Consider the following 23,156-nt stretch of genomic DNA (forward strand, 5'->3'; position numbering starts at 1 on the left):
AAGCCAGAATCAAAGCAACCTGGACAGCAAAGGGCCAAGTCCCTGCATTCCTGCTCGATCTGAGCTCAGAGAGTCTCAGCCTCCCTCACTGACTATGGAAACACCACCTGCCCTCGATGGACCCCGATTTCCTCCTTTACACGAGGGGACCCCAAAGGGCACTGACAGTGCTAGTAAGAAGCCACGTTTACTGAGCACCTGCTCTTGCCAGGCCTCTTCCAAAGCACCTTCCATGCAAAATTTCAAATAAGGCTCACAACAGCTCTCTGAAGTTGGTACTCATATTATCCCCATTTTACAGAGGAGGAAACTGAGGCACAGAAAGGCTGGTGGCCTGCCCAAGGTGGCCAGGGTAAGAAGTGGGGCCAGGAGCAGAACCCTGATGGCCTGACACGGAGTCCACCCTCTTAACCACTGCTTCTGCTGTCTCCTCACTCGTGAGCATGAAATGGCACAGGCCTGGAGGCACTTGTGAGCCGAACACACCATTCATGCTCCGGCTCCTGCCCCACCCCACCCATTGTCAAGTGCCCAGCACCCAGCTGGGGCGTGAGGGTTTTCACAGCCAATTCGGGGCCCTGTGAGGCAGGCAGGCAGGGTGGAGGGGCTTCCCAGAGAGAGGGAGTGCCCCTCCAAGGTCCCTCCAGCCCCCCAGAAGCAAGCCTGGGACTGGCCCACCGGAGGCACAAGATTGCAGTTTTTAAGAGATGACCTTTGAACCCAAACCCCTGACTCTTATCCCTGTGCTTCTTGCTCTCCTGTCACCTCCTCATAACGGTCACCAACAGGTCTTAGCCGAGCACAGGGACACCCCCAACCTCCCTGTGAGACAGGGGTGCAGATACACCCGCTTTACTGGCAAGGACTAGAAACTTGCAGAGGGCACCCAGTAGAACACGGAAGAGGGGAGTTCCAACCCACGTCTGCCCCCAGAGCCTGTGCTTTTCCAAACCTGTGGGCTCAGGAACGCCTGTTAATACCTATGAGCTCCTTCAGGCAGACCAAGGTGCCTGCCTTGCACAAGGGGCACCTCTGGGGCCACAGGTCACCCAGAGCTGGCTGTGCCCCTGCAGAGGGGCAGGGCTGAGCCCATCGCTCCCGGGCTAGCACCCCACCCCCACCCCTGGGCAGAGAGGGAAGGGACCTGGTGGTGGGGCAGGGTGCCACTCACCCCAGGCTGGGGCCGAATCCAGGGCAGAGTCCGAGGCTGGTCATCCGCATCTAGGACCACGAAGGTCATGAAGGCGCTGTTGATGTGCCGCCGTTGGGTCTCAGCGCCCTGGCGGTAAGCCTCCACGCACACGCCCACCTCCATGCTGAGAGAGACAGAGGACTGCTTTCAGGCTGGACCTTCCTGAGCCCACGTGCCCTCCCCAACACATGCATGCACGCATGCACACACACCTGTCCACACCCAGCATCTTGTCCAGCAACCCCTCAGGGAATCCTCACAAATATGGCGTAGTTGTGGTGAGCTCCATTTTACAGACAAAAGAACTGGAGCTCAGTGGTGGTGAGTAACTTGCCTCAAGTCACACAGCCAGTACGGAGTAAGCCCAACTTGAGCCCAGGGAGCCTGGCTTCCTCACACGATGATCTTTGAAATCACCAACAAAGATAGATATTTAAAGTAAGCTTTCTTGGAGGTATCAGGATTCATTCCAAATTCAGGCTCTGGGAACTAATTGTTTTAGGGAAAAGGCGGGAATGGATTTGATAAGTGACAGAACACTGGCCCTGTGGTCTGAGCATGGAAGGGCCCAGCAGCCGGGCAGGGTTTAGACCTCATAGGCCTCGTCTACAAGGGAAAGGGTCCCTGGCAGCTTTGCAGTTGGGCCTCTTCTTGGGTCAGGAAGAGCCCTCAGCCCCAGGGGGGCCCAGTCCCTCCCCTTACCTGTGCTTGAAGGCGTTGTTCACGATGGCCTTGAGCACCAGGCGATCCCCAACCTGGGAGGGGCCTCGGAAGTGGAACATCTCAATGGCCTTCAGCGTAGGGTGGGCACGGCAAAGCCGGCTGGGGTTGGGGAGACAGGACAAATGCCTTCAGCCACAGGCCTGGGCCGGCCTCCCCCCCTTCCCCCATCCACAGACCCAGCCCAGAACCACATGCACTGCCCTCTGGCCCACCCACTACCACCCGACTGGGACACTTCTGCCCAGAGGAACAGAATGGAAGTCCCCTTTCACAGCTTAGAACACTGGGGCCTATGAACACTCAAGCAGCTGAGCCTCAAGAACAGGGCTTGGGGCAAATCTGTTCCCCATTTTCCCTCATCCTCTACACCCAGCACCTGCTGCTTCTACTACCTAGAAGCCCTCCCCTTACCCAAAGCTACATGTCACTCAAGGCCCAGCTGAAGAGCTCTCCCCCAGGAAGCCTGCCCTGACTAGCTCCTAAAGCCTTGAATGCCAACACCAAGCTGGGGGTTCCCATCACCCCCCACCCCCCCAATCTGGGGATAAAGCTGGCCAAGGGAGGAGGGAGAGAAAGGAGGGAAAGCAGGGGCAGCGCACTCTCCCCTCACCTGGCTGCGATGGTGGCCACGTTCTCCATCCAGGCCATGATCTGGCCCCCAAAGGTGTTGCCTTGGTGGTTGGCATGGGGGGGCAGGACCAGCTCCACGCTCTCCACGCGGGTCCTCTCGGCCGGCACCATGCAGCTGCAGTCTCTGCTCTCCAGATCTGGCCCGGGAAGGGCAGAGGCGGGGAGGTCGGAAGGGGAGAAGTTCCCATTGGCAGACCCAGGGGCCCCGCCACCAGCCCACACTCTATGTCATCCAGATTCCTTTACTGACTCGGCACCAAGTGTGCCGGCCCTAGGTGAGGAACAGGAGGACACGGGGGGAGGGAGATCAGGTGGTCTCGGGGGCAGTGGGCAGGACTTCCACTTTGAGAGAAGACACGCCTGGGGCTGAACCTCAGGTTCAATGACTTGGGCCAGTCGAGTGAGCCTCTCGGAACCTATGTCCTCATCTGTGAAGGGCAGACGTCAAACCCAACCCATGGGGATTATGCAGATGACGTATGATCACAATTCTAGAGGGCTTGGCACCAAACTCAGGAGGCAGACTCTCAAAAGGATCTGTCCCTCAGGGGCAGTGGCATCAGGAGATCCTCAGTAGGAGAGGCCAGAGAGTGGGCAGGGCCTTGGGGGTCAGAGGAGCAGATGCTGATACGACCCCCGCAACCCAAGGAAGGCAATGCATCTCCCACCGACCAGGGAGAGACTTGTCAGGCAGGGCCCATCAAAAGGTGGCCTTTTGCCTGGCTTGCAGGCTGCTCTGAGATGCCACAGATAGGGAGAAGGGGAGCTTGAGGGTGGCCTGAGCCAAGATCTGGAGACAGGGCAGGTAGGAGAGTCGCAGGAAGCAATAAGGCCGTGGCATGGCTGGAGCTGAGGACAAGTAGGAGGACAGCACCAGGTGAGGCCGAGCGGCCAGCCAAGGGCCCGGATGCCAGGCTAAGGCATTTGGACTGACCACTGGGTGGAAGGGCTGTCAGGACAAGAGGGATTTAGGAGGTCTGCCGTGCACGGGTGGCCCCGGGAGATCTCAGTGACAGTAGGAGGAGCTGAGGCTCCCTCCCCTACCCCAGCCATAGCCCCCAGACCTCGCAGACATAAGGCACACAGCACTCAGAGCCCCTCTCACTGCTGGTTCACCTGCTCTCGCCCACCCTGGGCGGCTGGACTACTTTCAATTGTCCTATAATGGCCTCCTGTAGGTTTCAGGGAAGACTCCCTGTCCTAAGGCTCTGAGACTGGCGAGAGCATCCAAGGCTACCCCTCTGGGCCTTTGCCCAGCCTGTGCGCTCCGTCAGGAAAACCTTCCCTCTCCTCTCTCCATCTGTCAAAATCTCCCCCAGTCCACAGGGGATCTCTGTGTGCTGGTATAGAACAATCTCTCCAACACATACTTTCAAGGGGAAAGCAGTAAGATATAGAACAGTATGTACTGTACGTTCCCTTTTGGGAGAAAAAGGGAGAGCTAAATAATACACGGCATGCTTAAATATGCAGGGAATCTTCTGGAAAGATGTCCCAAAAGGACTAACTGGAGGGGACCTGGGTCCTGAGTGGGAGAGGGTCTTGCTTTTCATTCTATATTTATACTTATGTGATTTATGTATATATGCATATATGTCTATGTGCATATATATGTGTTCATATATATATATGTGCTTTCTAAAAAAAACCCTGCAGTCTTCAGGGCCGTGCTCAATAGTACCTTCCCAAATACATTCTGTGGATAACAAAGGGTGTTCTTCGTGCCCTAATTCCATCTTCACAGCTCCTGGGAGCCAAGCAAGAGGCCCTTCCCTGAAGGAGACCTTGAAACAAGAGTTCCATCGGGACAGTGAGCGGACGTCCCTTCCTCCCTCTGCCCTGTGGGGGCCTGGGACAGAGGGGGGCATGTAGGATGCCGCTGCCCTCCCCACCCGCGGCCGCTCACCATCCTGAATGACGCAGTTGGCCAGGAGGTCCTTGATGGTGTCCGCATAGACCAGCCGCATGCGCCGCCGCTCAGCCGCCACGCTGTGCTCAGTCTTCTCCTCCTCTGTCTGTGGGGTGGTCTGCTTCAGCTTCACCTGTGGGCAGGGGGTGGTGCGGGGGATGCTGGGGGCAGGCTTCCGAAACAGCAGGGGTGCCTGTGCCCTCAGCATCATCACACACCTGCGGCTGCAGGATAGCTATGAGTCTTTGTGCCCTCTTTGTCCCCATCTTCCTGTTTCCAGGTTGACCGATCTATCACTTCCATCCTCCAAACGCCCCCAGTCCCATTTCTCGGGCAAAGGCATCCAGGATTGGGGGCATCTATGGGGCATGTAAGGGGATGATAAGGCCTGAAGAATCCCCACGTGAGACGCACAGGGGTAGGTGGGGAAGAGAGAGGGAAGGCACCTAGGGTCAAAACACAGATAGGGGGAGCTAACTCTGGGGGCTGTGGATTCCCTGAAGCGCCTTCACGCCTTGGCCAGCCCCCAGCCTCACCACCCTGCTCCCGGCCTGCCTTGACAAGCACCCGGGTGGTCCAGCAGCATCAAGCAGCCAGAGATAGCCCCCACCTTGGAGACTTCCCGATGGGCCACAAAGGTGGCCAAGGCCTTGCACACGGTCCACTGCTTCTCAGAGCACAGGTCCTCAGAAGCCACCTGGATGCCCACCTGGGGAGGAACAAGGGGTGGGAGGAGTAAGGAGGGGAGAAATGGAGCTCCCAGCCTGAGGTTCCACAGCTCAACAAGACAGGAAGTCCCACCTCAGGCCAGGCCTCATATTCTATCACTTACTGAGACTAGGAGGACAGAGACCTGGGATAGGTTCTGATTCTACCCCTAGATCCCTGGAAAGCCTTGAGCAAGTTACTTCCCTTTTCTGGTCCTTGGCTTCCTCATCTATAAAATGGGACTGAGCATGGGGACGCCTGGCTGGCTCAGTCGGTTGAGCACTCAACTCATCATCTCAGGGTTGTGAGTTCAAGCCCCACATTGGGCGTGGAGCCTACTTAAAATATGAATGAATGGATGTATGAATGAATGAATGGATGGATGCAATGGGAATGAGCATACCTACCCTCACAGGGCTACAGAGAGAATGAAAATGAGACTGAGTCCAGCAAAGAACTTAAAGTAGATCAATGTTGGCTTCAATGAAAAGACAGACATCTGGCGGGTACCCAGGGGGGACCAGAGGCAGTGGGGACTCAGCTTCAGCGGCCCAGCTGGGGGATGTTGCCTGGGCCTGGCATCCACAGGTAAGAAACACAGTCACTCCCCCAGAGCTCACAGAGCCCTGTACCTCACTTAAGAACCCTGAAGCATAGGACTCATGCTTCCATTTCACAGATGGGAGACAGAGACTATGGGAGGTGAGCTAATGGACTGAAGTTCAGGGCTCTCCCTGCCCCAGCTCTGCTGCCTCCAGGGTCAGGCACAGCTGCTGTCTTCCCTGCTTTCCTATGGCCACCTGGCTGCTGAAGGGACCTTAGGTGAAGTGTGAAGACCAAGGAGACTGGAAGTCAGTCTCACATTGGAATCTATATGACCTGGTGACCTGGGACAAGTCTCTTCCCCTCCCTGGGCCTCAGTTTTCCCTTCAGTGTTATGGGGTATTGGACAGGAAGATCCTTAGGCATTCACTGGACACCCTGACAGCTGTTTCAAACCCCCGTTGCCTCGACCAGGGCTCTGCGGGTGTGAGTGTCCCCAGGCTGGGCGCTGAGAATGGAGAGGAGGTAGAAAACCCACCCCCAGGGAGCCCCCACCCCACACACCTCCATGCTAGAGTTGAAGGCTCGGTTCACCTTGGCCTTGATATTCACCACTTGTCCGACACTGGGGAGAGAAAAGCAGGAGGTGAGCCTTCCAGAGGGGATAGAGAGGGGGAAGAGGGGCCCCAGATACTCGCAGGGCCTCCGTGGAAGGGAGCTGGCAGGGAAACGTTGTGGCTTACAGAGTCACATCGGCAGTGTCACCGAGTCCTCAGAGCGAGCTGGCAAGGTAGTGTTCGCACCTCATTGTCCAGGTGGGGAAGTGGAGGCTGAGCAAGGCAGCACAGTTTCACTCCTCTCCCCCTTGTCCAGTGAATGCTCAAGCTTCTTTGTGCTTGTGGCTCCACAGTCCCCTCTTCGGGGAACCTACCCCTCCCCCCATAGCCCAATATGGTTCACCCTCCCAGCACTTCTTCCAACAGATGGTTCTCTGTGGTCTCCCCCACAATCCTTAAGCTCCGCTGGGGCAAGGATCACACCCACTTCACTCACCACTGACTTCAGGGCCTAGTACACCTCACGGGGTAGGTCCTCCTGAATGAATCCATTCTACATGTGCCTAATAAGTGCACGGGACTATCCATAGCGGGGTGGAATGGAAAATGGAAACATTCAAAGAATGCCTACTATGTTCCAAGCATTACCACAGTACAGTCCCAAAATAAGCTTGACACGCTTACATGAGGAGGGACTGAACACCCGTGAGAGTAAGCCATTTGCCCAAGGTCACCCAGCTCAAAGGTGACAGAGTCAGGGTTCTAGACTGTTCTGTTGACTACAATGGCCCCACCTTTTCCAGCTGCTCCCTGTTCTGGAATAATGCCCACGTCCAGATGAATGGTTAGAATCCCTCGAGGAGCCCCCTCCCCTGCTGTGTGTCTAACTGGAGGCAGCTGAGTGTGCTCAGCTGGTGGACTGTGAGGAGGAGGCAGACAGGGGCTGGGGTGACCTTGAGCAAGTCCTTTTACCTCTCAGTGCCTGGGCCACAAACATGGATGGCAGAGGGCTAATTTCTTTCAAAGACGCAGCCTCTCCCCCAGGGCTAGGAAGGGTCCCTTCCAGGGGGGCTGCCTGGGCTCCAGTCAAGCTCTCCCCTGTCACCCTACTGAGTTAGGTGACCTTGGATGAGTCACTTGGCCTCTCTGAGCCTACCCCACGTCAGTAAAGTACAGAGGATGCATGACTACTGAGGGAAGGCTCGAGGTAGTCAGAGAGAGCCAGCGCCAGGCCTGGCCCGGGGCAGAGCTCCGTAACTAACAGGAGCTCATGACTGCCAAGGACCTGTCCATTTCTGTCCCTGTCATTAACAGTCCTGATAGGCGTGGAGGGACTGTTGCTTTCAAGAGATGCGTGATGACATGTGGAGGGACAAGGTGTCATGATGTCTACAACTTACTTCCAAGTAGTTCAGAAAAAAGACAGAGAGAAGTATATGTGTTTATCCATATATAGATAAAGCACACGTAGCAAAAAATATTAATTCTTGAATCTCACTGGTAGTGATCATTGAGCTATGCAACTTTTCTATAATTTTGAAAGTTTTCATTATAAGAAGAAAGAATTCCACGATCCCTAAAATAAAAATAACAGTCTATTTTCTGTGGTGCTAAAAAAAAGAGATATTTGTGTCTCTTATTCATCTCTCTCCTCCTCTTTCCCCTCCTACTCCTTCCCCCCTCCTCCTCCTCTTCTTTTTCTCCTCCCCCTCCTCCTCACCCCCATCTTACCCCTCCTCCTCCTGCTCCCCCCTCCTCTACCTCCCCCAAAGCCAAGCAGACACCCACTTGGACTCCTGAGCCTTTCTTCCCTCCTAGACTCTCTTCCATCCCACAGCTCAAGCCAAAACTGGCTCCTTCCCCAGGGTCCCTGCCCAACTTCCTCAGGGCCCCCCCTGAAGCCTCCAGCTCCCCAGCACCCCCTCTGGTGTTCTTCACATCACAGAGGCAGCTCCCACAAACAAATTTGACCCCCGTTCAAGCCCTTCCCCAGGACCAATTTACTGTCAGGGAACAGAGGAGCATGTTAAATGACACCACACTGATGCTAACAACAAGCCCCGGACGATTGAGAACTAAGATTGCAAATGACCAGGAGAGAGACAGTGAAGGGCCAGGGTGCTGGGGGAAGGTACAGCACCTATAGACAGAAAAAAGACTTGAGAGACACAGCAATCAGTTGCAACCTTATTTGTATCTAGACTGGAACAACAAAGATAACTGTAAAGCAAAACAAAAATAAAAGCAGGGCCGCCTAGGTAGCTCAGTCATGAGCCGCCTCCGACTCTTGAGTTCAGCTCAGGTCATGATCTCACAAACTCGTGCTCTCTTTCTCTCTCTCAAAATCAATAAACCTTTAAAATATATAATAATCAATTTTAAAAATGGAAAAAATAAAAGTAGGTCTTACCACTTAGAGACACATTTTGAAATATTTTTGAATGGCAAAGACAAAAACAAACCAGAAAAACCTTCTCCAATTTTCCTCAGGTGCAGCCAGGCCTTTCCTGGCCACCAGCCATGTTCCCGACCCATCTCCAGCTTGCCCTCCTTCCCAGGATCCTCTCCGGGTGCCCTTCCAGCCACACCCTCCTTGGCCCAGACTCACCTTCACTCTCTGAGTCCTGGGGCAAGTCCATCCACCACACACACCCACTGCCCACCCCCAGCCCACACCTCCGTAGCCCCTCTGAGCGCCAGAACCTGTGTGGGCAGCGGAGACCTAGAACTGGCCTGGACAGAGCTCCCCTGGCCTTCAGAGTGTCACCATATACAGTATTAATGGCACTGAAGCCAGTTCCAACATCTCCTCCAGGAACCCCCGTTTGACTACCCCCTATGCTATGACACTCACCCCCAGACATGTAGAAAATGCTGCCCATTGGTTAAGAATAAGAGCTCTGGGGTTCCTGGGTCCTCCACTAGCCATACGACCTGAAGCAAATCATTTCACCTCTCTGTGCCTCAGTTTCCTCATCTGTAAAAGGAGGATACTAATAGCCAGAACCTCACAGCATTGTTCTGAGGATTAAATAGGTTAATATATTAAAAAAGCGCTACAGGCTACGCATCAATATCAGTTCATTCACGGGGACAAAGGAACAATACTAATTAAAATGTTAATAACAGGGGAAGTGGCTATGGGGTATATAGGACCTCTCGGTATGATTTGCTGAGATACAACTTCTTTTGTAAATCCAAAACTACTCTAGGGGCGCCTGGGTGGCTCAGTTGGTTTAGCGTCCAACTCTTGATTTCAGCCCAGGTCATGATCTCATGGTTCGTGGGATCAAGCCCCATGTCAGGGTCTGTGCTGGTGGCATGGAGCCTGCCTGGGGTTCTCGCCCTCCCTCCCTCTCTGCCCCTCCCCTGCTTGTGCACTGGCTCGCACTCTTTCTCAAAATAAATAAATAAACACTTTCTAAAAAACTACTCTGAAATACAAGATATTTAGAATTAGAATTACAAATCACCCCTACGTCAGAGATCACGATTCACATGGTACACACCCCTTGAATTGAAATTACGTTTCTAAACCTGTCTCCCTACAAATGGGGGCTCCTGGGGGCCTAGGGACCATGCTCCAGTTGACCTTGCACACCCCAAACCCAGCATGGGCCTTGCTCTGGAATAGTGGCAGGTAGTGACAAAGAACCAAATAAATGAAGACAGCAATGGGCCAAATTTTTTCCTTAACTGCAACATGCTGGGTACCTAGAAAGCCCTGATTCAACCCTTGACATCTGTCTGATGTCCTAGGCCCTGATGGTGATTTAGGAGCAGGAGTGGAGGCCAGAGCACCGTATGCAGCCCCTACAGGGCTGGGCCAAGGGCTTGGCATCAGTATAAACACTTTATTTTTTAATTTTTTTTTACTGTTTATTTATTTTTGAGAGAGAGAGGCAGGTGTGAACAGGGGAGGGGCAGAGAGAGTAACACACAGAATCTGAAGCAGGCTCTCAGCTCTGAGCTGTCAGCACAGAGCCTGACATGTGGCTTGAACCCATGAACCACAAGATCATTACCTGAGCTGAAGTTGGACACTTAACCGACTGAGCCACCCAGGTGCCTCGGTATAAACATTTTAAAAGGCAATTACAAAACAAAACAAACTGTAAGGTAGTGAGCTCCTCATTCTTGGAGACATGCAAGCAGAGGCTGAATGGTCCAAGCTTCTGGCTCAGGCTTTTCCAAGGGAACTTGCCTAGGAAACTTCCTACAGTCCAGTGACCAATGACCCACAGAGAATGTCCAAGTTCAAAAAGATATGCACTGTTTAAGACTATCCCCTTCCATTTTGCAGATAAGAAAACTGAGGCCCAGAGAAACTGACTTCCCCAAAGCCACACAGCACCCCGTGATGCTGCCTCAGCAACGTCCAACTCCAGAGCTGGCCGCAGGCACCCACCCCGTAGCACCCAGCAGCGGGCCAGCTCCCAGCCCATCCCTCTCCCAGAGCCCCAGTGCACGGGCTACTGTCTGCTCTGCAAAGGCCCTCAGTCAATCAAGTCACACTCCAGGGTTCCACGTGGCTCGCAGGCTGACCAGGCGGGGAGAGGGAGGCGGAGCCGTGGGTTGGTGGTGCGCAGGCCAGGGGGACCAAGGAGCAGCAAGGGCACTTACCTGATGGTCCGCTCAAAATAGATATCGTCCATGGAGGCGGTGACGCAGGGGCAGCCAGCGTGCCTCTCGGCTGGCATCGGAAGAAAGCCTTGGGTTAGCATCATCCCCGTGTCCCCAGGCCTCTGAGCAAATGCCAGGTGGCCCCAGCTGAGCTTGTGCCTCCTTGGCCACACCCACCCTTCTCTACTTTGATCACCCGGTTACTACGCCCTGACCCTGCTCATCTATCAAGGTTCTGTCTGTCTGGGGTCTCTCCCTTCCGCTAGGCTGCAAGTTTCTTGAGGGCAAGGACTTTTGCCTGTCTCGTTCACCGTGGTGCCCCAGTCTGGGAGCGAGGCCAGCACAGTAGACACTCCGTGAGTAGCTGTTGAATGAACGTAGGATCACACTGGGCTATTCTACTTCTCAGCCCGCTCAGGAGCCGACAGTCCGTCTGCGCAGTCTGCTTCACCCACCTTTGTTTCCTTGCCTTAGTCGCTCTTACCATCAGGACTGCGCTCACCACCTTGGTCCCTCTGCAATCCCTCCCTCCCCCGTCCCCAGGACTGGGTCAGGGCTTCTGGTCTGTTCTCCCACAGATCCAATGCTGACTCTCTCCCAGGGCTGGGGGGCAGGTAAATCACCTATCTGTGCCCCGGCTGGACTGTGAGCTCCCTGTGGGTTGGAGAACACTCAGAGCTGCACTCTCAGGCCAGCGTCGCAGCGGCCACATTTGAAGATGCGCTGTGTCGCAGCAGGGACAGAAGGATACCGAGCTCAGAGCTGTGGGGGCTTGGGGGAGCGAGGGTGGCCCAAGAGGAGCGTGGAGAAATTGGAGGCGGCATCTCAGGCAGCTGGAACATTATGAGCAAAGGGCAGGGCGAGGAACCAGCGTGGCACTCGGGAGGGACAGTGCCCATCTCTGATAATGGAGGCCTCTCCTTTGGGTGGTGGGGCCACCGGTGGGAGGATAGCTGTGCCAAGCTCACCCGACAGGCAGGCCGTGGTGTCGATCCACTTGAGCAGCTGCCCAACGCTCAGCTCCCCGCGCTGGTTGGTGTGACAGGGCAGCACCAGCTGGCTCATCTGCACCTCGGTAGGGTTCCGGTAGCCCCCGTTGTCCGCCATGGCACCGTCGCCCTTGGCGCGCTGGGCTGACTTCCGGGACGTTCGGCTTGAGAATACGGAGGCCAAGCCCTGGGAGAAGGTGGGGACGGGAGGTCAGCTCACCACAGGGTCTCCCGGCTGCCACAGGGACACCTCCCACCGGGGCCCAACTCCAAGAGCAGCCACCACTCTCAGACCCCAGGAGGCTGGCGGGACTCCGCTCCCACCCAGCTTCCTTTTGGCCAACAAGCCCGTGTACACGGGACCTGGGACCTGAGGGAGGGGGAGGGGAATGCGCTCCTTCTCCCTCCAGCTCGTGGGCCAGCTTGTTAAAGTCCTGCCTTAGGTTGACCTTCATTCTTTTTGTTTTTTAATGTTTTTATTTATTTCTAGGAGAGAGAGAGACAGCGTGAGCAGGGGAGGGTCAGAGAGAGAGGGAGTCACAGACTGAAACAGGCTCCAGGCTCCGAGCTGGCAGTCAGCACAGAGCCCGACACAGGGCTCGAACCCACGAACCGTGAGATCATGACCTAAGCGAAAGTCGGACGCTTAACCGACTAAGCCACCCAGGCGCCCCTGACCTTCATTCTTGAAAGATTCCCCTGCCTCTGCAGGTAGGCCTGGGGAGCCCTCTAGCAGTCAAGCCCAGGGATCTGTTCTCAATCAAGTATCCCAAGAAGCAGCCCTGTTTCACTCCCAAAGGGCCCTTCCTTCATTCTGCAGATGACATCAGAGGCAGTGCTCCCCCCCCCACATTGGGCGTTCCTCTGTCCTGAGCACTTGGCTTTGCTGCCTGGGAGGGCTCAGGGCCGACCCTGAGAGGCTGTCTGACCCAGGTCAAGGCTGCAGCAGCTGCTGGCTAGAGAAGCAGCAGAGAAAATCCTCAGACTCCTGAACTGGAGGTGCAGTTTGTGCCCAGGGCCCAGCTTGCCTCAGTCCCCAGGTGGAAGGGGCGGGGGGTCCCCGGCAGTGCCCTGGGTGGGGTGGGCCGGGGAAGGAGCGGGCCTCCCATCTCTCTGGCCCGCTCTCCCCAACAGGCCATGTGTGAGAGCTGGGTGCACCTGCATGTGTGAGAAAAAGGCCACGAGTTCTAATTGTCATGGCTGATGCTGCTTGCGGCGATGATAACTGCCACTGCTGACCTTGATCAAGTGCTCACTAAGTGTTGAATACTCTTCTGAGCACTTTGCGTGTCTGAATTCCACTTTATTCATGCAAAAAACCAACCTGAGGTCGGTTCCTTGGTGCCCTCGCTTTAAAGGTGAGGAAACTGAGGCTCCTGTACGTGGCAAAGGGCAGCTGGGGCACAAGGTCTGGCTGCAAAGCCTGAGGTCCTATCCACCACCCCACACGGCCTGCTCCTGGGGCTGAGATGAGTCCAGGGCCCTGGGCCTGTCAGCAGCAAACAGTGCCACAACTCGACCCTGACCCTACCACAGCTGCACGTGGGGTCAAGGACAGCTCTCATGCCGCTGTCCATGCTCCTTGAGCAACTTCCCCCGTGAGGCTCCCATCGCTAATTCGATAAATACAAGGCACACCAAGGTGACTTGTTCAAGGTCACTGACCCCCAAGTGGCAAAACTGGGATTCAAACCAGGCCTGTCTGACCCAGAACAGCTTATGGGTCCCAGAGAGGCAACTCGTTCCCGAGAGCCCCTGGGAGTAAGGGGCAGTGCCAGACACCAAGGAGAGAGGAGGGCAGCCCCAGCCTCAGCAGCCTGGGAAGAGGCCTACAGGGTGCCAGGCTGCCAGGCTTGCAGGCCTGCAGGCGTCTGACAGGCCACTGTGGTCCAAGCAGCAGGACCCGTCGCCATGGCAACCGCTGCCAAGGCACTTCCGGCCTGCTGTGCTTCCTGCATAATGTGGCTGCCTTTCTGGGTGTGGGAGACGTAGAGGGAGGAGGCAGGCAGATTCCATTCACCCACACTTCCCAAACCCATCCCACAGCCAGGGGTTCTGGGCAGAACATTCCAGAAAGAAGCCATAGAGCAAGATAGGGAAATGGGGGAAGCAAGATGCAAAGGGTAAGTGGTCAGAAGAAAGGCAGCCAGCCATATGGGGTTTCTGGGCAGTTCTCCGCATCCACACAGGGAAGCCCTATGTGCTACGCCTCTGCTTTACAGACCTATTTTCACATCTGCTGCCTCACTGGGTCCTCACAAGGAAGGCAGAGGGTGAGGGCTGCTGACCCCATTTTACAAACAAGGAAAGTGAGGATAGAAAAAGCCCTAGACCCCGGTGGAGACACCTGAGTTCCCATCCTCCCTCTGCTTCTCACCTGGTAAGTTTCCACTCCCACCAGCCTCCTATTTCCTACTGTATGAAAAAGAGGCCCTTCCCTCCTTTGGACTCTACATGTCCGGAGGCAGGATCTTGGCCTTGTCCATTCCTTCCTTCCTTCCTTCCTTCCTTCCTTCCTTCCTTCCTTCCTTCCTTCACCAAGTACTTCCCCTGTACCCTGGATCTAACACTGCAAGAACAAAGATAAATTGGTCCATTCCCTTTGTGCTTATGCTTAGAAGGTCCTGGCACACAGTAGGGCCTCATCAAAGGTTTCTAGAGGGACCACCAGGGACAGACTTGAGTTCAAATCCTAGCCCTGACCTTCTGGTCCCATGTGATTCCAAATAAGTCCCCTCCCTTCCTGAACCTCACCCATCACTCGCTGGGCAGGCAGGGCAGGGGAAGACTGCCAGTCCCTAAGGTGGGTCCTGTCCTGCTTTCAGGATTCTGGACTCTAACCCTGCAGGGTTCTAGCATGTCCAGCTGACATGTCCTTTGAGAAAGCTGACAAGTCTTGTCACCCTGTGAGACAGGAAATCGCACGATCTTCTGAGCAGGGCTGAGCTCCCAGGCAAACTGAGGGACAAGACCCCGCGGTGGGGGGCCCCCACACTCATCAAAGAGAAGAGCCCAGAGCCCCTGGGCTGGAGGGCGAATGGAAGGGGCAGAGCAGCCCTGGTGGCCCCAGGCACAGCCTCTCAGACTCCGACTCGTTCCCTGGCCCCGGGGCGGTCTGCCCCCACCAGGGCTGGCCAGGCTGGCCCTTCTCCTATCCCAAGATGGGCAGGCAGCCAGCCAGGGAGGCAGGGGCGTGTGCAGCCCAGACACGCTTTGGCCAATGGGGCCCCAGCGCCAGGCCACTCCTCCCAGGGCCAGTCACGGGAGAGCAGAGGCCCTGGATGGAGTCTGGGACTAGAGCAGCCAAGACAGCTGGCAGGGAGGGCAGAGCCCGCTGTGAAGGTGGAGAGGGCACCTGGGGGTCAGAGATGTGCCTTCCCAGATGGCAAATGTGCGGGCGGCTGGCCTCAGACCACAGCAGACCTGGCCAGATTTGGTCATCGCAGACTAGGTCTCAGCTGGCTAGGCCACAGGCTCTGTGTCCCTCCTCCAGGGCCACCGCCATGTGACAGACCCGCTGCGTCAGAGCAGGAGAGGCCGCTTCACCCAATCCCTTCACAGCTGAGGACACTGACGCACATGGAGGGACAGGCTGGTCCAGGGTCACACAGCTGAGGAGCCAGGATGAGCCCTCCTGGGCCAGGGATCCTTCTAGACGATTTGACAACAACCCCACACAAAAATTCCCACCTCAATATCCTCTCTCCCCTAAGCACGAAGTCCCAGTGACCCGCCCTCCCTAAACTCTCAGGCTCGCCCTCTGGCCAGACAGCTCAGGCCCCGGCCAGGCACTGCTAGCTCACTAGACTGTGTCCACAGCCTGTCCACGGGCCTCCAGTGTCTCCACCTCCTTCTGGCTTCCACAAGCACCAGAGGGGTCTTCCCAAACAGCAAAGCCACCAACAACAACCCTATGTTTCAGGAACACGAGGTCCGGCCTTCGCAACCCACCCCCACACAAACGCATCCACTGCCCAGCCTTCCCCCTCCCCCATACACACACTGTGGGACTTCATTCTGTCCCTTAGGACCACACAGACCTTTCTGAAGAGCAAGCCAGAGCAGACACCTCCCCCTGCTCAAGACTCCTCAATGGCTCCCTACTGCTCTCAGGGTCAAGGTTCTGCTCTGTCTCCTGACAAGATGCCCAGCGGCTGCTCCCCCATTCCTCAGGGCACCACTCTCCCCCAGCTCCATCCCCCACCATGGGGGCGCCGCTTCTGCCGGGGATCCTTCTCTCCCCTATGTGCCAGGGGAGCTCTTCCTCCTCCCTCTTCAAACCCCCACCACCTCTTCCCCAACGAAGGTTGGGGCCTTCCTGGCCCCACAGCCTCATCTGTCTCCATCACAGCCCTAACCAGGCTGGGCGGTCACTGCTTTGACAGCCTCCTCCCTCGTCAGGTAGGCATTCCCTTGGGACGGGGACAGACTCAGGCCTAAGCACAGAGCAGGGGGCTGAATGAAACCTACAGAAGAGGAAGAGGAAGACATACGACTGTGGCGAGTGGTCCTGTAGCTGAGATGTGAAGACAGGATGGTTCAAGGGGCAGAAAGGATGGAAGAGTGGCAGAAAAGGGGGAAAGGAACAACAGTGGCTCAGGGGATGGGATCAGGAGGGCAAAAAGCAGCAGGTGGGAAAGTACTAGGGACCTGTGTGGGTGGAATCAGAGGGAGAGGGGCCAGGGGTCTCTGGAAACTGGCGGAAAACTCTCAGAGAAGGTTGCAACTTAAGTTATAAGCCAGGACACTAGACCAATGAGCAGGGAGATTTTAGTGCCTTCAGGAACCATCTGGAACAGGCCTAGAGCAGAGCAGACCCATCTATCCTTGTGTGACCTCTCAACCGACCTACCATGACTAATGCATGTGACCTTGAGCTGCCCAACCTCTGTGGGCCTCAGTTTCCTCATCTGGGAGAATGGGATTATCACACGCACCTCATTGGTATGTATGTCATTGTGGGGATGACATTAAATGAGATGAAGTGTTTAGGGCTCGTAGCACACATCCACCGTATCACTGACGTTTATCCAGCACTTACTGATAGCGTTTTAAAGCTGAGTTTGGGCTTTCTACAGAAATATAGCTGGGAGAGACCCAAACACAGTTCACAATGACTGTTTACATAGTACTTTCCCACCTGAGCTCACCAGAACATCATGGCAATTCTTTTTTTTTTCTTTTCCTTTTTACATTTATTTATTTTAAATTTTTTAATGTTTATTTTTGAGAGAGAGAGACAGAGCATGAGCCAGGGAGGGGCAGAGAGGGGGGGGAGACACAGAATCCGAAGGAGGCTCCAGACTCTGAGCTGTCAGCACAGAGCTGGACATGGGGCTCAAACCCAGGAACCGTGAGGTCATGACCTGAGCCAAAGTTGGACGCTTCACCAACTGAGTCACCCAGGCGTCCCCATCATGCAAATCCTGTGAGAGGGTAAGGTTGTTAGCCCCTTCGAGAGATTTGGTGAGAATTCAAAAAGCTAGAGATAGTGGAGCTGACATACAGGCCTGTGTAGGAGACGGCAAAGTCCATGTCCCTCCCTCCCCACTTCCTGAGAGGGCAGGGACCAGAAGGCAGGCCCCAGGGGGGCAGGGAGAAGCAGCCTTTGGCCCACCCTAGGGGCCACTGGCCGGGCCTCATGAAAGGCCCGATTGTCTGAGCCAGGCCACTCTGAGCAGTGCGAGGAAGCTGTCCAAACTAGACGCGCTGTCCCCACAATGGGGGAGTCCAGCCACTCAGAGACACCAGGGTGGCCTCCTAGAGGTTTCTGCCAGCAAAGTGGGAGCATTTGTCCACCTCCTAAATTCCCCTTCGGGCCTATCCCCATCTTCCTCCCAAAAAAGGCTCTGAGGCAGCCGGCAGGCGCACAGCACACAGACCCCACAGGCACCCAGAGCTGCAAACAAGCTGCAGAACCAAATAAGGGAGGAGAGGATGATGTTAGGAACCCCCAGTGGCACAAAGATGCTGCCGTAGAGAATTGCATTTCACCTTGAGATTCCCAGCAGACATGAAAGGGCGAAAAGGGCTAGCAGTGGGTACCAAACTCGTAGATTTAAAAAGAGAGAGCTCTTGTCCATGACGCCAGCTTGAGGGCCGAGAGGAGGACACCAGTGGGCTGTCCCATAGGCTTCTGATTGTCATATAACATGAGATCATATCTTGGCTCTATAGGATAAAACAATGGTCCCTGGTGCCCTCTACAAACATCCTCATTTTACTTCTGGCTACAGGCTGTGTAGGCCCTTGACCTGCTTCAAGATTATGGGACAGGAAAGGTAGAAAATGAGACCAACATTTTGCAGTAAGCACCTCCTATGCCAGTCACTCGGTTAATGTTTATGGAGCACCTGCTACGTCACGTTCTATGCTAAGAAATTTCATATGTGTCATCTCAGTAGTTTTTACATCTGCCCTGTGAGACTCTGTTATTCTACCCATTGTGCTGATGAGCAAACTCGGATACCTTGCTTCTGAGCAGCCCCTGGGAAGTGGTAGACCTGAAGACAATCCCAGACCCACCAGCCGGAGTCCACATTTACATCTCTACAGAATTTTCATGGGCCTTGGAGATCGGGAAAATGGGAGAGATTCTTCTAGTCTGAGACTCAGAGAGAGGAAGCAAATGACTCGAAGTAACACGACCAGTCAGTGACCAAGAAGCGCAGAGGCCGGGGCCCTGGGTCTCCATCCAGAGCCCAGAGTCTGGTGCAGGCTGATCAGACACGGGGCTTCCCCCTTCTTCTGACAGCCACCTGTTATGCTCTCCCAGTGTGAAAGAGGGAGATGAGAGGGCCACCAACCTTCTTCTCCTGCCCTACACCCCCAATCTGATGAGGGAGGGGGGTGGGCTATGGGGCATAATTGAAACTCTGGGCTAAGGACAAGCTTTCCTCAGGGTAGCCCCATCCTTCCAGAAGCAGAGCTCCATGGGACATTTTCAGTTTAGTGTCTTCCCGTAAAACTGAACATAAATGGAACTTTTATCAGCTCCTCGTCCCCAGAAGATCTCGGACAATTATTTTACCTCTCCATGCCTCAGTTTCCTCACCTGCCCAATGGGGATAATAAAAGAACCTGAAGTTACCATGAGGATTATAAAAGACAGTGAGCCCACCAGAATGGCTTGAATCAAAATAAGGGACAATAACAAGTGTTGGCAAGGATGTGGAGGAAACAGAACCCTTGTGCATTGCTGGGGAGGGTGGGATATAAAATGTTTGACCCGCTATGGAAAACAGTTTGGCAGGTCCTCAAAAGGCTGAGCACAGAAATGCCACATGACTTTGCAATCCCATTCCTAGGTATGTACTCAAAGGCACTGAAAACCAGGCTCAAACAAATGCATATACGCACACGTTCACAGCAGCACTATTCATAATAGCCAAAAGGTAGAAACCATCCAAAGGCCCATCAGTGGAGAAATGGATAGACAAATGGTATATCCATATGACAGAGCATTCATCAGACATGGAAAGGCATGATCAATACATAAAACATGGATGAGTCTCAAAGCATCATGCGAGGTGAAACAAGCCAGACACAGAAGGTCACTCAGCGCACACGGCTCCATTTATACAAACTCTCCAGAACAGATAAATCTGTGGAGATGGAAAGCAGATTGCTGGTCGTCACGGTCCTCCTGTCCCCAGGAGGAAAGGGGAGAAACTTCTTAAAAGTTAAGGGACTTTACTTTGAAGTGATGGATATGTTGCAACCAGATAGAGGTGGTGCTTATACTAAGTCGCACTGCATTGTACACTTGAAAAGGGTTAGTTATATGTTATGAGTATTTCACCTTGAAAGATTTTTTTTTTTTGATTCTTAAGAGACATCATTTTAGGCAAATATCAGGTAAGTCTGCTACTTTAACTTAAACATAAAAATGTCAACTGTATTTTTTAAAAAATATTGGAAGCAAGAGTGTTTAGCATGGGCGGGGGGCCGCCTGGGTGGCTCAGTCACTTAAGCGTCCGACTTCAGCTCAGGCCATGATCTCATGGTTCATGAGTTCGAGTCCCCATGAAAGGTAGGGCACTGTGCTGCCAGCTCGGAGCCTGGAGCCTGCTTCTGATTCTGTGTCTTCTTCTCTCCTGCTCCTCCCCCGCTCACACTCTGTCTCTCTCTCTCAAAAATAAATAAATATTTAAAAAAAAATTTTTTTTAATGTTTTTCAATGTTTAGCATGGTAAAAATGTTAGGTTTCATGATTAGCTATCTAGGGCTCAGTTTCCCCATCTGTCAAGTGGGACATTTAACTAGATAGTCTCCAAGACTCTTTATAACCATGAAAGGTTTGGCATACAGGAAGAACACCTTACCAAGGTCCATGAGGCCCCACGGAGGGGCTTGCCACACCTCCCACCACAGGGCCTTTGCTCATGCCGGTCCCTCTTTCTAGAGCACTCTTCACCTCTGCAAAACCTACTCACCCCTCGAATCCATTGCCTCTTCCCCACCCTCACGATCCTGGCACCATGTGCCTCCCCTCTCTAATGCTCTCCACTCTGACAATGTTGAGCAGTTGCAACGTTGTTTTTCTTTTTTCTTTTTTTTTTTTTAATGTTTATTTATTTTTGAGAGAGAGACAGAGTGTGAGCGGGGGAGGGGCAGAGAGAGAGGGAGACAGAATCTGAGCAGGCTCCAGGCTCTGAGCTGTCAGCACAGAGCCCAATGCAGGGCTTGAACCCATGAACCACAAGATCATGACCTGAGCCGAAGTCGGCTGCTCTACCAACTGAGCCACCCAGACGCCGCAATGTTGAGTGCACTGTGGTTGTACCTGGGTGGCCTAGACCAGAAGACCCAACCAGCAGGAGCCCTGTCTTTCTCCTCCTGGCGTCCGGAGGGCCCAGCACAGCCCCTGGCTCGCAGTGGACCAAGTGAACGAGTGTGTTCAGCGGGTCCCCAGCCTCTGCTAGCGGCATTCCATGTAGACACTCGCCCCAGGGGAAGGTGGGCCACAGGGTCAGGTGAAGTCCCTCACTAGAGGCCCACGCCCACCCCTGTGCCCTTACCCCCTCCGCCCCCAGAACAGAGGCCTACACATCACCTGCCTCCCTCCACCCCCAAGGGTAAAAATAACCTTATCTGAAATCTGACACCGATCCTCAGCGAGGTCACCTTGAAGACTGCCCCTGTCCCACTGAGAAGCCTACCAGGGGCCAGACGGGCCAGAGTGGCATTTGCCCAATGCCTTCCCATTCATACCTCCTATCTGAGGCGTTGCCCCTGGGAAGGTGCACAGGGGACCTGAGCCTAGTGAAATCCCCAGTCCCGCCCAAGATCCCCCAGCCTCCATCTACACCGCAGCTCTTTCTCCACGGTAAGGGCGAGAAGGGCTTTGGAGATCGATTACAACTGCTTGCTTGTATGAATGGGGAGCAGGCACGGGCGGCTCTCTGTCCAAAGGTCTTCAGAGTCAGGCAGACCTTGGGTGAGTAAGTTACTAAGAAACTATTTCCTCCTTGGGGGGAGAAAAGCAAATCCCCCCACCCCATCTGCATCCAGGAGTAGCGTGAGAATTAAGGGAGGTCCCCAAACCAAAGGCACCCAGCTAACTGTGAAGTGCTGTGCACACGTGAGGGGGCAGTTGGCTGGAGGGGGAACCGCCACACACACCAGCGGCCTGGGTGTCTCACTTTGAGGAACCGGAAACGTGGGTAGCGGAGGCAGCCTGGGACAGAGGGTTCTGGAAGCGGGCAGACGGCACGTGAATCCCAGACCTGCCCTAAGGAGCTCAGGGGCCCCAGGCAACATGCTTCCCCTCCGCCCCCGCCCCCAGTTGGTCCTGTGTTCCACGGCAACGGCAAGGCAGCCGCACACACCCCTCCCTCTCTGTGAAATGAGACCAAGGAGTACTTTGCAGCGCTGTGCTGAGGAGCAAAGGAAGGAGCAAACGGCAAGTGCTTTGTAAATGGTGGTGGTTCTGCCTCCCTTTTATTCCAGCCCTTCTTGTGAGCCTGAGGAGCGCTTGTGGGAGCAGGTCCCCGCCCTCCCGGAGCCAAGGTCTGGATGGGAAGTTGCGCACTGAGCAAGGGGACGCACTGAGGGAGCTGTGTGGGAGATGGAGGGCGAGGGACTGGCTGCGTGCGACCCCTCTGCGAGCCCCCTCATGCCCACCCCTGTCCGGGCAGTGTGCCCCCGGACAAAGGACCCATGGCCTAGGAGCATTGTTTCATTCCTCATTTATAAAACTGAAGGGGTAGGAGTGCAGAGGAGACCGAGAACGGTTGCCCTCCCGCCTTCTTTAGATATTTTCCAGATGCCAGGTTCTATGACAAGTACGCCATTCGCCTCATCTCTTTTCATGTCCACACCCAGCTCTGTTATCCGCTGTCATTATTATCTCCATCTTACAGATGGGACAATAGAGGCTCCGTAAGGGCAGAGTTGGGGCTGGAACTCAAGTCTGTTTGACTCAAAGCTGCTGGGCCGCTCTCATCTTACTTCTGCGTCCCACACGTTTGTGCCACAGCTGCAAGGCCCTTGCAGGGGACACACACACACACACACACACACACACACACACACACACACGTTCCCCTCCACTCACTGCAGGAAACAGCAATGGTAGCACTACCCATCCCCCGCACTGTCCATGGTCAAGGCACTTGTCCCACTGGAAGTTCAAGTCCCAGCCGCCTGGGAGGAAGGGAGGTGGCCACCACCAGTGAGGAAACTGCCAGCTCTAGGAGCTGGACGCAGCGTGAATCCTCAGATCTCAGGACTGCGGGGACACCTCGTGTGGGCTGGACTTCCTCTCTCAGATCCAAGAGTCTCCACTACTGTACCCCTCAGTGGGTGTCCAGCATAAGCTTGCTCACTCCCAGAGATGGGGGGCTCACTCCTTTCTGACACACACCCTTCCACTGAGGCGCAGGGCCACCTGTCGGAGCTCTCTGTGCCCCTCACACTACTGACATCTGCTTCCCCGGTCTCCCCGCCTAGGGGCTGTTTGCTACCTCCCTCCCCCTCCCTCCAGCAAACCCCAGGAAGAGGCAGGAGGGATCTGAACACAGGCAATCTGACCCCCAGGGCCACTGGCCCCCACTGTGTGACCCATAGCAGCCAGCCAGAGACCTACATTCATGGGCAACACCCCCATGCTAGAGCCCCCCCGCAGTGAGGGGCCCTGCCTGGACTGAGAACAAAAGCCCAGCCTCTTGCCTCATCACAGCCTTGCCTGTGCTCCCTGACAGCCAGCCAAAACTGCTGCCCGACCTGCCTCTGGGTCACCATGGCAACAGGCACCCTTCACCTTGGAGCTGGGTACGCCA

The 23,156-nt window shown here is 54.9% G+C and overlaps 1 protein-coding gene across 1 annotated transcript in view; it reads right to left on the minus strand.

Annotated features, from left to right (window-relative positions):
• ACOT11 (acyl-CoA thioesterase 11) overlaps nt 1-23,156 on the minus strand; it is a 76,843-nt gene that overhangs the window by 10,472 nt on the left and 43,215 nt on the right. The window contains exons 4-11 of the mRNA XM_039238112.1: nt 11,854-12,061; nt 10,886-10,955; nt 6,270-6,330; nt 5,065-5,163; nt 4,452-4,587; nt 2,526-2,682; nt 1,895-2,014; nt 1,172-1,316 (exon numbers count right to left, since the gene is read on the minus strand). Coding sequence (XP_039094043.1) covers nt 1,172-1,316; nt 1,895-2,014; nt 2,526-2,682; nt 4,452-4,587; nt 5,065-5,163; nt 6,270-6,330; nt 10,886-10,955; nt 11,854-12,061 — 996 coding nt within the window. The remainder of the gene's footprint in view (nt 1-1,171; nt 1,317-1,894; nt 2,015-2,525; nt 2,683-4,451; nt 4,588-5,064; nt 5,164-6,269; nt 6,331-10,885; nt 10,956-11,853; nt 12,062-23,156) is intronic.

This window comes from Hyaena hyaena, unplaced genomic scaffold, assembly GCF_003009895.1.
Source record: "Hyaena hyaena isolate Hyena2069 unplaced genomic scaffold, ASM300989v1 scaffold_5, whole genome shotgun sequence".
In the NCBI taxonomy this organism is placed as follows: Eukaryota; Metazoa; Chordata; class Mammalia; order Carnivora; family Hyaenidae; genus Hyaena; species Hyaena hyaena.